The sequence below is a fragment of the Nylanderia fulva genome, unplaced genomic scaffold (genome assembly GCF_048542155.1).
Source record: "Nylanderia fulva isolate GAGA-0341 unplaced genomic scaffold, ASM4854215v1 Scaffold23, whole genome shotgun sequence".
Lineage (NCBI taxonomy): Eukaryota > Metazoa > Arthropoda > Insecta > Hymenoptera > Formicidae > Nylanderia > Nylanderia fulva.
In genome coordinates this window covers 2213535-2228959 of record NW_028190293.1, presented here as the reverse complement: position 1 = coordinate 2228959, position 15425 = coordinate 2213535, and the positions used below count along the sequence as shown (strand labels likewise).

Below are 15425 nucleotides of genomic sequence, written 5' to 3'. Positions count from 1 at the left end.
TGTGTAATAAAGAATGAAAAACGATATAACTTTGTCTAATTAAAATGATTTGGACATAAACAGATAATATCTTTGTAGGACTAACGCTTAGTCAGGAAGCGGACGGTGTATGGGCGTACAATCGGTCGGAGAGTCCGATCTTCGTGCACTCACCCACCTTGGACGAACCGGAATCGCGGACCCTGCTGGTCTACCGGGTGCCATCGGGCTTTTGTCTCAACATCTTCGATCGCGCCAAGATCCTGCAGCTTCCATACAACGGCGGTGGCAGCGGCGGTGTTGGCGGCGGATGTCAGACCGCCGGATTTGCTGCTTCCGGCCCCGTCGACATTAACTCCGTCCGCATCAGCTTTGTCAAGGGCTGGGGACCCAACTACTCGCGACAGGAGGTCACCTCCTGCCCGTGCTGGCTCGAAGTGCTCTTGGCACCGTGCAGGTGATCGTTTCCCAAGCTGGCCGGGCCGAAAGGGTATCGTCAAGTCTCGTCCTTAACTCGCGCCTTTTCTTCCTCCTCGTTGTCGTCATCGTTGTTGTTGTTGTTCTCGGGGAGGATAATGATGCGACGACCGTGGCCTTTAGCTCCGTCCTAACGAGAGCTGTGTTAATAATGACTAATAAATAAAACAAAAAAACGTGCCGGGGGCGACCGCCAGCGGCTTGTCGCCCCGAACAAAACCCCAGCAGTCTTACCAAAGTACACACCGTAAAAAAAATAATACGTTTAGGAATAACGTCGCGTTTCCGTTTCGACAATAGAACGAGAGATAGAAACGAAGATCGGAGATCGTTCGCCGAGCGTGTTCATCGAGCGCGTATATACGAACGGAGGAACTCACATTGACGAGTGTGGTACTTAGGATGTTTCTTGCGTTTTGATTCGTCTAGGTTTTTTTTATTCTCTCGATTTATTTTCTAGACTCGTCGATATTATTCTTGAGATTCATGTGAGAATTTCCGACAAGGAGGAAGCGAAGAGAGTCGGGCTTCCGGTAGGTCTAGTCACTTGCGTTTATGGTCTGCATGCGCCGACTCGCGAATTTGCGCGCGTGGATTCTGAATTCAACATGGCAGGGAAAATTATTAGTCTTATAAAAATGAAAACACATGAGGTAAAGAGAGTAATATCGACGAAACAAAGAGGTATGTAAATAAAACATATTTTACGATTTGCTCTGTTTTTTTTCCAAAAGTAATTATCGGAACAAAGATTTTTTTCGGATAATTGCTTTTGTTTTATCATCTCGATAAAGTTCATTGCATAACGTTATATAATATAAGGTAATCGATGCGATATAAAATAATTAAATATTTAGTTGCTTGTAAATAATTTTTGATAAATTACTGCGAAAAAATGATTGTCTTTTTGTTGTAAATTCGAGCTTCGCAAACTCGTTACATCTTCTAGAACTTATGTTATTGAAAGCAAAAATAAATTAATATATTGGTAATTTATTTACATATTTATGAGATTAGTAAAATTGTACAAAAAATTATGCGTTTAACATGCATTTAAATTAGATTATGAATATTAAATCTTTTTTACAATTTTTATACAAATTGTAAGAAGTAGGATATCATTATTTTATAAAAGTATTATAAAGACAATAGAATTTTAAATAATACAATTTTATTTGATAAATATATATGTAAATATATATTTATATTTAAATAAGATCAATAATTAAAATTAGGCTTAAATGTAACTATTAAATTGATTGATGCAACATCGAAAAATTCCTGGGGAAACTATGTGCAGCGAAGAGATCGAGATTGAAATTGTTGTTTCGCAAAATTTCTTGACGAACCGTAAGAATTTTTATCAGTAAAATAAAATTTTTCAACTGCATTTGTACTTTGCTCTAATTCTTTTTTAAAGAATATAAAGAAGGACTGATGTAATTATTATCGTCTTGTATTTTTCGATTAATATTGTATCAATTATATTTATTTAGCTTCCATTTAAGCCAATTAATAAATGTGTAATTATTGACGTTGGTTTGACTACTTTAAATAAGGTTATTTTTAATCTTTCAAATTGTGCTCCAGTAACATAAGTTCTACGACATAAGTCATGAGAGGATAGTACTGGAATCGAATAGTCGCGCGATTGATTAGCGTTACAAGCAAACGTGCCACGAATCCTGAATGTGTTATCTCCGGTCGTCGTTCGGTGCTGTACATACGTATAGTATATGTACATACATTGTGCCTTCCCAGCTTCCCTCCGTGGTGCAGCGCGTACTCTCGGGAAATAAAAGTGCGCCACGTGCCAAGCTCGTTTCGCACGGAAAAAAAAAATATATATATATATATATATATATATATACACACATATATATATTATATATATATATATATATATATATATAAAATGCCTCCTCCTTCTCCGGAGCTTTATACTACAGTAATACAATGTACTGTGATAACAGTTCGACGCAAGTCTTTTTTTCTTCCCTTTTTTTTACGATTGACGCGTTGCGAAGACGAGAGAGAAATAACGCAGAACGAGATAATGTTCACGTATAATGATTAATTAGAAGAGATTCTGCACGTCGGAAATGAGAGAGAAGAGAGTGAGAGAAACGGTATTGTTAATTTTGCGACGCTTATTTTCTCAGCTTATCGCGTTTGGTCATCGAAATTTCTGTTTTCTTTTTCTTTAAAACGTCGCAATTCTGATTTTTGACGTACAGAAACTTTTCTCCGAGAAATTGTACACGAGACGCATATATATACGATATGTGAATCTTTTTTTATATATACTCTGTAGATACGAATCGATTTTTGAAGGAAGGAAAGAGTCGTATATAGTGTTCAGAACAATATGTTTAAATGCATACGATGTAATATGTACCAGTCATACGTATTCATTCAACACTCACACTTACACATACAAACATATATCGACTGATCGATCCGTAGAATTTTTTTCGACCATTAGTTTACTTTCGTACTACCGCTTTTATCGATGTAAAAGTGGTCGTTACTTTGTAATGACGATTGAACGGATTGAGAGCTACGAGAACGTTACATTGTGATGGGTATACGCCACTTGAATGTTATATATTAATATGTATACAGAGACGTATACACAAAAATGTTCATAGGTAGCTAAATGTATGAGAGGGAGAGAGAGAGTGAGTGAGTGAGTGAGTGAGTGAGTGAGAGTCGGATTAGATCATCGGCGAAAATAATTGTAACGATGATAAGAGGAATTCCGCCGACAGATTATTATTCACTCTGAGCGACTTCGCGACTTTGCTTTTCGTAGTCCCTTTTTCACTGCCCCCCAACACGTTGTTGTGGTCGAGATCTATCTAACCGCCCCTTTTGCCGCAATTAAGACCGAGCGCATTGCTGCAGCACTGCTTTGGAACGCGTTTAAAACGGTACTACATGCATACGCGCGATGTAAGATGATGTATTTAATGATTTACGAGACGTGCGTATCTTCTCCGAGGAATTTCAGTTATCTCGGTGTCATCGTCTCGAGTTCGAGGTACTGATATTTGTCAACGATCCTCGTCTTTTTATATACACATTTTTCTCATCGCACTTGACTTAGCTGATAAACATCCGCAACAACTGTAGAACATTCTAATTTTCATAAAAATTGCAATAATTTGAGAAAAAGCTAATGACACAATAGAATAAAAAATATAATAATTTCAAAAACATGTGCAATTAAGAGAATGATAATACGAGAATTATTTGATGCTAAATTATAATTTACATTGAGATTCGCAGATCGGTTATTGTACATACTAAACGCACCACAAGATGCATAATAATAATTTGTGAGAATATTCGTATCTCTTGCTCGCTATATCGCGCTTAAGCATCCAAAAGAGAGCGTACGGATTGCCCCGTTGCGCATTAGGAACAAAAAGGAACTTACGAAGGCGTACTAAAATTAATGGTAAGACTGTCTTACGACGTAAATGCCACTACGGGAACGACCGAGCGCTTCTTCCCTGCGATGCGCCTGTCGCAATAAACGCGAGGAAAGCGATTTCTCCTTCGTTTGAGGAATTTAAAGGAAGAAAAGATTCGCTCGCGTGCAAAAACGCGAAAAAAATCCGAATGCGATACAATTTCCGAAAACAATTTTTAAAAGAAAACGCTCAGACTGCAAAAAGTTTAAACTCGCAATAATAAATTTGTTTAATATAAAATTATTCGAGAAGAGGAAAGATGAAAAAAGAGAATAAATACTCTGTTCGATTCGTAGATCTTTTTCCCACAGTTGTTTTTATATTTTTCGCGAATCTAAACTGCGTAGATTTATATTTTCATTTGTTAAATTCATTAATTTTTTATGTAATAGATTATTATAATTACAGGTTCTATATCGCTGTCAATCTGTCTGATATTCTTTATACTGTTCTGTTTTTCAACTTTTCTTGAAATATTTGTAGTTGATACAAAAATATTATTTATGGATTGTATTTGTATATACATTTAAAAATGCAGAAAAATTGTAGTAAAAGATTTTCATGTGGATTTTTTGTAGCGTCACAAAATTGTGAAAAAAACACGAGAGTCTTACATTGAGATCTAAGTTAAAAAAAGGGAGCTCAGAGATGTGTGTGAATAATGTAATATATTATATCTCTTCGATGGAGATTTTCTCAGATAAGAAAAGCTAAATACATCTGTTGTATACATTCGTAAATTGCGTAAAACATTTTTGCATTTCGATTGAAAACATAGATTCATGTAATGCATGAATTGTCTTCTTTCACTTTACCTCTATTCGTTCTGCGTTATTTTTCCTTTCATCTTCCTTTCGCACTTTTCCATCTCTTTTTTTTTAATTTTACTATTTACACTTTCCATCTTTTATTCAAGTCTTGATGTTCTGTTTCATTTTTTCAATTTTCGAGCCTATTGACACCAAATCTTTTTGTTTAAAAATAATATTCGAGAGTATCTCTCTCTTCTTTCATTTTTAAATTATTCTCATTTTTAATTCACAGGACATTTGTCTAATATAAATATAATTTCCGGATTTTGTGATATAATATTGCTTTTGTGTTATTTCATAATAAGGGAAATTATTACGTCAGCAAATGGTATGTCCGTTCGAAGCGCGTCAAAAGCAAGACTGAGGTTTCCAGGTTTTAAGAATAAGATAATTTATCTTTACGCCTATCCGTTGCGAGATTTATCTCAAACAAAATGATTGGCTGTCGCCAATCAGAAAAGAGCCGGCCACTTGTTTGCTGACGAGTTACCGTTTCTCTCGGGCGACGCGACGTGCCATTATCCAGTAGTAGTAATAACGAGAGTAATAACACTAATGTTAACGACCGAACGACAATTAGAGCCGTTTTCTAGCGTTTACTAACTCTTAACTGCTATCGGCCGACCGACCACTCTACGTGTCTCTGTGGGGCTAGGTTTAAATAATCTTTAAACCGTAGACACACATACACATGCAATACGAAAGTTCCTCGTTAGCGAGATTAGATGCCTTCGAGTCAATTAACAATTAATCACCGCGCTCCGAGTTTGACTGAAACTTTTTTGCTTAGAAAGGAAAAAAATTCGCGACAAAATAGTAAATTTGCCAATTTCGAATACAAGAACGAACGAGGAAAAATTGAGCAAATAAATGAACGAAATGAAGGCAGCTAATTTCTCTATAAGGACTCTACGTCTGTGAAACATAGTGCCTTTACATAGCCGTTCACTGTTACATTAAATTAGTGTTTATAGAAGCGACATACAACTTAGCGATTATCACGCGTATCATAAAAATTAACTGTTGTTGATAGGTAAGCGCTTTATCGGCATCGGTATGATATTACCCCGTTAACAAGAAAGCCCTCTCGTACGTATGTTTCCTCCTTTGAAGAATTTGTCGATTCTCTCTTTTATTTTTTCTTTTTTTTTTATTTAGAATTAATGATATCTACCGGATGAAGATTTTGATAAAAACAAGAAAGAGAGAAAAAAACTTTGATATATATTTAGACAAATTTCCGCGATTCCTGCCATGTCCTACGTTCTAGAGATACGCTTTACACATCCGTTAGGATGTAATAAAGAAATAGTGCCTTACCACGAGATATTGTGCTTTTCAAAAGTTCAAATAGTCGGAACGTAAAGAGAGCGTTCTAAAACGGGCAATTTTTAGATATTCTCCTTTCAGTATCTTAAATTGTAATCTCGCAAAATTGATAAAACACGTCGTTCTTCGCCATCGAAGAGAACTCACTTATATTGACGTATTAAAAATCGATCGTTTCATCGGAAATCAACTTGTTGACGAATTTGGAAAAAAGGACATTTTTTAGTCCGATTGAAAGAATTATCGATATTTTGAAAGTGTATATAATATTGTATATACCTAAAAGAATTTTTTATATTTTAATGACATAAGTTTAGTGTATAATTTTACATTTGACAGTTTCAAAATTCGTCGATGTGAAAACAATGATTATTCATATGATTTCCGACTCGAAATCGAATTGCGTCGAGCGAAAACTTTGAGATACACCGTTTATTTAATATATATTTATGGATAAAAGAGCCTTCGATAGCGGCTACTCCAATTCCTCATTTTCGAATCACGCGCAATAAGATATACGCTAAACAAAATATATATATTAGATATGCATATTATATATTCATATATAATTTATGCACGGAAAGAGAGTGCATACGAGAAAAATCGAAATGAAATAAAGCAACGCGCTGCTGTATATATTGTACATAAAGTATGTACGCATATGCATACGTTATACATACTATGTATATATATTATATATTATGTTGTCGGCAACGACGATAATGAATAACGAATGATAGTAATAATAATTATATAATAATACAGAAAGCAGATATATCGAATAAGTGCGAATAGCATAACGAAATAACGATATTATTAGGTACCACACATCCCGAGAACTCACGATATATATTATTTTCAATATCATTGTATTTGATTCCGAAAATCAAGTAACACACGTTTACTAAGCGATCGTGTGTCGACGATCAAGGAAATCCTCTCCACTCATTTTTACGAGAAAAAGAAAACAAATATATGAAATTGCAAATTTGTATCTGACGCGTTATTAATAACCAAATACCTTAAATTGCCTCAATACCATGAATCCTCCTGCGAATCTCTATAGATATATTTGCATATGATTTTATATATATATATATATATATATACACACATATATATATATATATATATATATATATACACTCACATTTAAATTAATATAATTTAGATTATTCTATCTTTTTTTTACGAACAATTTGCAAAACTTTTCCAAAGAGATAATTTTATAATATAAATATATTAATTATAACATATATATATATATATATATATATATAAGTATAGATAGTGATAATAATAGGTACCTAATTTTTACATGGTATACGTAATATTTGTCACTGGAAGATGATCGCGTTTAATACACTTTATAACAGGTAGACTATAAACATCGAGTGATTAAATTTTAAATCTCTCGTGGAGCTTGTTACAAGAAACGACGCTTAATTCGCTTAGGTGCTATCAGATAAGTATTTTCCGTTCACTAAAATGATTAATGCCTAACTTGCAAAATGCAGTTTACTCTTTTTCCTTTTCTTTTTTCTGAACAATATGTAATACAACAATAACATTTTTTGGGTCATTGTACTGTTTTTTTTTCACGGAATTGCACGCCGATAAATTAAAATACCTTCTCTTTTTTTCTCTTTCTCATTTTATCTTTCTCTCTCTTATTTTATTTTTAACATCTAACACTAATACATTTTATTTCTAAATTCTAACTCTTTGTAACAAAAAGACTGCTCACTCTTTACATCTCTCGTCATTAATTGAAACACGACCAAGATTATGCAATGTATTACATTCCACACGGATATACGAGACAACATAATTTAATAAATATTTATATGTTATATGGAATGTGGTTATTTACAAAGAAATGCAGTTTGATCGATAATCGCTCATTAAATATGAAATAATCGTTCAATCAGAACATTCCAAAACTTAAAAAAAGATAAAAAGTTACAAAAAATTTAAATATAAACTTGGATGAGGCCGAGAAATTGTCGGTCGATACTGATAATAATTATTTATAAATTAATATATATTAGATACTTACTATCATGTATTTCAAATTCTACGTAAATGTCACAGCACGTAAAAAAATAATATTAAATGTTTTAACACTTTAGATTTTTTTAAGTTCTTTTCTTTCTTTAATATTGATTTTCATTTCTTTTCTTTGCTTGGAATCAGAAAAGATAGTATTCCCCCAACTGAAAAGAATCAGTTGTTTATTAAATAATATTATCTTTTTCATCTTTTATTTTAACATCACTCAATTTTTATAATTATCTATAATCCATTTGATCCATTAAAATCAAGTTTTGAGAAAATTATTCGATAAAATTAAATATATATAACAAAAGATAACTACGAGCTTCTATAAAAATATTAATTGGACATTGTGAATATCTTTTTCAATTCTTCTTAAATGAATCTGACATACTTTATTGTACTCACATATGCTGACACCGCCTAGAAGGAATATCGGGATCTCGCAGCTAAGATCCAGTAGCATGCCGAACGCCAGATTACTCGCTATCGCACCACATCTGCCCAAGCAGGCCATCATGCATACTGCGACGGCGGATACATGCGTGGGGAAGATGTCGACTGCCACGCTGGAAAGCACGAAATTTCCCGTGGATATCATCATGGAAAAGATGCATCCTGTTACGAGGATCTGTAGCGAGGACTTGACGAAATATAAACCGAAGCCGGCGATACCAGCTACAAACATTGTAACCACTGTAAAAAAGAAAAAGCAGTCTTATTGAAAAGATAAACTCCGAAATAATTTTGTAGTAATAATAATATCCAAAGTATGTTTAGAACTTACCCGGCATTGTTCGACGACCAACTCGATTTGCCAAATATCCGGAAATGATATTGCCGAATAAACAAACGGTGTTGATGATCAGAGAATTAATAAATACCTGTTCGTCCATGTGCGGTTTACATTCCGTTGTGTTCTCATCCTTCAAAGGGACAGATGATTCTTCCAGAACAGTGTAATTCAATGACATTTTATTGTTTATTAGCTCACAGACCGTCACCGATTCATTTGGATGCAATTGATGATAACTCTCAAAGCGATTAAACAATTCTGGCGTCCAAAGATTAAAACCATAAAACCTAAGTACGCCGGTAGAAAAGTTAGATGTGAAAAATATTTCTTTTTATATTAGCATATAATTAAATGGATATATTATTACTCTATATAAATAAATTATAATAAAAAGTAATAGTGTAAAGATAATAGATAAATTTTTTTTCACTAATAAAATCACATAATTATAACTATTTTCTAAACATTTTTTTTAATACGATATTTATGTGTGATGTTTTTTTTTAAGTTTTGAGAAGACTCACCCGAACATGTTCGCGAAATAAATCGTCCACAAGAGAATACCATATTTTATGTAGGGTGGTGAGGCAATGGTACGCAATTGCAACCAAATATTTTTCGTCAATTCCATTAATATTTCCGACGAGGAAACTGATTTCTTGTCCTTTTGTAGTTCGAGCACGGCATCAGAAAGGAGTTCCTTCACCTAAGTAAAGATATATCGCGTCGATTGACACAAAACATCGTATATATAATCTGAAAATGTTATTCTACATAATTTCGATACTTACCGGAAATTCGCTTTTATCTCGTCCAGTATTTACCGCATAAATCTTTTGCATAATCGCGAGAGCCTCGTCGGTCTTACCTTGCGACACCAGAAACTTCGGGCTTTCGGGATACATAAGAGTTATCATAGCTATAATGAAAATTGGCAGGCTAATAGCGCCAAGGAACATTCTCCAAGAATTGTACCGGATGCCGTAGAACTCAAAGGATATCGGCAATGGTATGATAATCCATGCCAAGCCTGAATAAATTAATAATTTTAATTGTTAATAAATTAATATTTTACTCATCTGTCATATTTAATAATTTATATGAATATTATTTAAAAAAAATAATGCATGCAGTTAAGAATTCTTTATCTATTGATAATTAAAAAATAATTACCAGGTAATATTAACCAAGCGAGAGTGAAGAAAAAGCCTATGAAACAAATGCTCTTTGCTCTGTACTTCTCTGCATAAAATTCACCGAGATATATGTATAACAAGGAACCGGGTCCACCCATCCTAAAAGTGGCGAAAAAATCATAAACATGCACAATCTTATATTTGCTGTTTCATTGCAAGTAATTGTTACTCACAAGAATCCGCTTATGACTCTGAACATTAGGAATAGCTTGAAGTTTTGCGAAAAGCTCCCGATTAGCGTCAAGATACTGTCGGAGAAAAAAGAGAATAGCAGGATATTTCTTCTTCCGTAGGCACCCGCAAAGACTCCCCAGAAAAGGGCGCTAACTACTGAACCTGAAATGATAAAAAATAAGTATTAATAATCTAAATGTAAGCTTCAGAAGTTTTTATGATTTAAAAGCGTTTAAATTTTGAAAAAAAGAAGTGCAAGTTTAGTAATTCTAAGATTTTACCCATGAGAAAGGCAACGTTCAAGTACCCTTTTTCCTCAGATCCCATATGCAGATCGCATTCAGCTGATGGCAAAATATACGCGTTTGCACCATATTGAAAGCCGACGCAGAGGAACATCACACCGCAAACCAGCAGAAAAGTGTACTGATATCTTCCATTTCCTATCAACAAGAAATCCAATTTAAAGAAGCTAAACGTCATGAAAAGTACATGATTATAAATAGATATAGTGCAATGAGAATTTACCACATATCTCCATCGCTTTCTCAAAATCTGCGATTTCTTCTGTGGATGCATTGCGATTTTCTTTTTCTAAAAACCAAAAATTTTTTTTAATTTATTTGGAGAGAAAAATAGAAGCATGAATAATTATATATATATATTGTATAATACTCTTAACTCATAAATTATATATATAAATCTGAACATAAAATTAATTTTTTTTTAAATTTAAGATATCAAATTTGCGTCATTACATGAACATGTATATCATATCATTTATATCACATTGTCGATATGCGCAAAAATTGTGTAAAATTCGAGTGGAGATATAAAATTTTATAAACAAGCATATGCATATATTCAAAATTTTGCGAAGATACATCACGTATATACATAAATTGATTACGCACGCCAAAAATTTTCTATATTTGCTTGCCTGCATTTTATGAAATTGAAAAAATCTGCCTGTCATTTAATATTTGTAAAGACGTATATGATTTTGGAAGAAGCATCGAGAATATTAAGAGATCTATTTTTTTCGCTTTGGAAAATTGGAATTAATAAATAAATGTCGACAGTCACCGAATTACACAGGTGCGTAAATTTATCATTGCGTTAATTGAGCGCAATATCGATATAATAATCAATTTATGATACATATCATTGTTTGCTCCTAAACCACACAATAGATCTTACTTATTACATGAATCCTTATCCTTGTTATACTAATCTCAACGAAATCAAGAACGGAATAATGATTATAGATATTCAATAATTATAGATCAACATTAGAGCTATTTTTTAGAATAAATATAATTAAATTAAAAAAAATAACAACATTCAACATGCTTGATTTCGAATTAAATTATTATGAGATGTGACTTATTTCGTCATTCATATTTGTTGAAGTAAAACTTATATCTGAAGTAAAATTTATATATTTATGTTTCTCTTCATTCATGATCGCTTTTATGCGAGGCAACATTATTCCAATTGAAATAAACGTAAACCATATGTTGACGTAAAACCATCTTTGTGCGCGCGCTTTTTGTGTCCCAATGTCGCAATTCGATAATTATCTTGCATTTTGTAGATGAATGCTAGCCCATACCATGAACATGTCATCGTTTGTTGTATAAGAAACTTAATTGTTGTTGCAATTCGCAAAATGTAATGTACAATTTGTCACAGTATATCAAACTATTTCAAATTCAAATTATTTTAGTTATTGTAATGTTTTTCTTGCAAAAACTTATATATATGTATGAATATGCAACGTAATTTGATGCAAATTGCACTAAGTACTATCGAACAATGAGACAAAAATGAAGGTGACTTGAACGATGAAGTGCACGTGCGCTCGACAAAAAAACTCACTAGCATGACTTTGATCGATTATACATAAGGTGGCAAATTAAGGGATAATTATAGGCGTAATTGCGCTTTACTATTTGGAATGAATCGATGACGCAATTGTTACATTACATACAACTTGACCAATATATTTTGACTATATTTGGTAATACTTGATATTTTATTCGAGCAAAATTCGTAATTCGTGCAAAATAAATATAAAAAAAACAAGAATGTTTTATAATGAGTTCGTGAAATTCATTATAAATCAAATAATAAGGTTGTGAATTGTTTAAGTTAAAGAAAAGAAATATTAGCTTAACATTACAGAGTTATTATTGATTGCAACATAAATCGATTACAAAAATCAGGATTTTTATGAGAAAAGACATTATACATCATTAATAATAATGATGATGATAATGAAAACAGTTTTATATAACATTTTTTTAATGTCTACCTTTCGGTTTATATAGAAAAGTAAAGTAGTAAAAACTAAAAAAAAATAGACAACGAGATAATAAAAAATGGTATTATCTATAGGTAATATTAAAGTTTTAAATCAGTAATACTCAAACATGTACGTCTTACATAAATTTATGCCAAAAAGAAAATAAATGGAAGATATATAGATTCGATCTCCTAGCACAGAAATTTAATTTCACAAAGATTATTGCTAAAATAGCAATAATTTAATTTTTTTAATTTAATTAAATTAATTAATCAAAATTTAAAAAAGTATAACTCGATTTTAAAAATAATTTAAAATATACATATGCTTATAAACGTATATTAATACACAGATGTCGCAACGGGTGACTTTTGACTATATCGTTTCTTTAAATTTTAATCGACAGAAATCCCATATAAAATATTCGAAATTACAGACTGACCTATTGAGAGAGAAATGGTGGAGATGCGGCTGACCATGATGCAGCACCGGGAAAAATTTCCAAGAGCAGTGTCCGGTACTACGACACAGGCGCAATCTCTTCGGTCGCACGACGAAGAAGCCTAATCTGCGACTGCCGATTGCGGGTGGTGCGGAGATGTCGTGACCTCCCTTGAACGTTACTCGTCGATGACGATGGATTGACACTTCGACTCGGAGTTGTCGTCGCGACGCTTTAAATATTTATGTCATGCGCGACCGCGAACGCGAACGCTGAATCCGAAAATCCTTCCCCACTTTTTCATGCCGATCGCACAATCATTAATCGGAGGGGGATCAAGAGCTCATTATTCCACGCGAATATACCTGTAACCTACGTATAATATAATTATTAGCCAGAATCATAAATATATTCGTAATAAAGTGCGATTGAATCTTTTTATTACTCGTGATTTGAATATGAAAAAATTTTTTAATTTAATATATTTTTGTTATTTATTTAGTATCAAGTTATGTGATGCTATTACTTAAATTGTAATATAAAATAAATGCAAAGATTTTTACGGATAATTTTTTATTTTAAAATCAATTTATTAATATTATTAAAAATTAAGATATTTCGAAAAACTAATTTCTCTGAAAATTATTTTTCTGTCAATTGCTTTATAATTATTTGTAATATATTAAATATATCTATATTCAAGTATGCAATTAGATATATTAATATTAATATAACTGTAATTAAATGTTTTTCGAATATTAATTGAATTAAATAGAATAATTAAATTTAAAAAAAATCAAATTTTAAAAATCAAATTACACAAAACTATTTATAAATTTAGAAAAAAATTTCTTATAACATCACATTAAATTATTATTCTTATATTGGAAATGAAAAATAACTTTTTGGTTTGCGCAAATAAAAAAAAAATAAAAAATTGCAAACCTGTGATTTCCTAATTTGTTGACGTTCAACTTCGAATCAATGTATATTAATATTTCTTCGAGTTTCGCTGCATTTTTGCTTACACATCATTAACTCTCAATAATCTCGAGCTAAATAAGATCTCCAAAAAGAAAATCTGCATCTCTCTGTTCCTATGAAGATTCTCATCTATCAGAAACCACGAATATTGAAAAGACAACTAAAATGATGAAACTGAAGAGATGACGCAAAATAGAGAAAACAATCTCTTTGACCTGATAGATTTGTTTAATTAATAACTCGTTATTACAATTTGTCTTTGTACGGAAAAGCTATCAAACATTCGTCAAGCGGAAAAATCAATCAACGCATGATCGGTCGGATAATATTTGCTTAAATAGCAGACGAATTAAATTGCTCTCCGGCAGCGAATATTTTAATAAATTTTTTACATAAATAATCGCGATTTTACTTATGATGCGACCACCCGATTTCTTTCTCCTTAGTGTTGCTATTTCAAGTATGTTCTTTTTCGCTTTTTAAGTTTCAATAAAGGGATTCATTAGCGCGATTTTCATATTATTATTATTATTATTATTCGCTTTACTACTAAAATGTTTCGATGTGGATTTGGCAAATATAAATTTTGCAAAATTTATTTACATTCCAAAAATCTGGAAATTTTTCATACAAGTTGGAACGAAAGGAATTTTAAACACGAAATATACAAATTATAAACTATATATTTTCTTATTACTCGATATATCAAGAATTTTTAAAAGCAAAATTAAGAAGAAAATCTTTGCAATCGATTGGTTTTATTGATCCGTGCAACTACAAAATTTGGATAAAGGTGCTAAAGTCTTCAATTATGAGCATTACCTACTTGTGTTCAAACGCATTGCAACTTTATATTTATAGCAATGAGAAAGTATGTATGCGAGTATGCGCACGATCGTACATATATGCATATATATACATATATACATATATACATATAAGCGCCGATCAGAACGATGTCGGCAATTATAAGAATGTTTGTCGTGGGTGCGGTTCTTCTTTCATTAAGGAGACCAGAAACCCTTGAAGAGCGAAAAATTGACGTATGTATGTCCATTGACCTGAGAATTAGGACCGAATCGATACTTCAACTTTCCTCTTACTATTCAATTGTAGTTATCTAATATGCATAATATAACTCTAAATATATTTATTTATGTAAATAATTTATATGTACTGTAAAAAATATAATTAAAATAATGTACAATTTGTAAATGTACAAAAATAGTATAAAAATAAAATGGCTATGCGAAAAGTATCCATCTGACAATTATTATAAAAGCATTTATAATTTATTATTATACGCATGCATTTATCAATAAAAATTAAAGTATTAAGATATATAAGACTGAAAAAACGAAAATGTAAAATTAAAACTCGAATTAAAAAAAATG

At 31.9% G+C, this 15425-nt stretch overlaps 2 protein-coding genes across 3 annotated transcripts in view; one reads left to right on the top strand and one right to left on the bottom strand.

Annotated features, from left to right (window-relative positions):
* The window catches only part of Dad (Daughters against dpp), a 51428-nt gene extending 44358 nt beyond the window's left edge, over positions 1–7070 (top strand). For both annotated transcript variants that reach the window (XM_029304003.2, XM_029303996.2), the window contains one exon: positions 79–7070. In XM_029304003.2, coding sequence (XP_029159836.1) covers positions 79–440 — 362 coding nt within the window. In that variant the 3' untranslated portion in view covers positions 441–7070. The remainder of the gene's footprint in view (positions 1–78) is intronic.
* A 286-nt stretch (positions 7071–7356) lies between these two features.
* LOC114929776 (synaptic vesicle glycoprotein 2C) lies at positions 7357–13299 on the bottom strand. The gene is made up of 10 exons (XM_029301436.2): positions 13048–13299; positions 10826–10891; positions 10579–10740; positions 10297–10459; positions 10101–10222; positions 9719–9957; positions 9452–9633; positions 8919–9214; positions 8540–8827; positions 7357–8292 (listed from the first exon to the last, which is right to left on the bottom strand). The coding sequence occupies exons 1-10, from the start codon at positions 13082–13084 to the stop codon at positions 8246–8248; spliced, it is 1602 nt and encodes a 533-aa protein (XP_029157269.1). The 5' UTR covers positions 13085–13299; the 3' UTR covers positions 7357–8245.
* Between the last annotated feature and the right edge of the window lie 2126 nt (positions 13300–15425).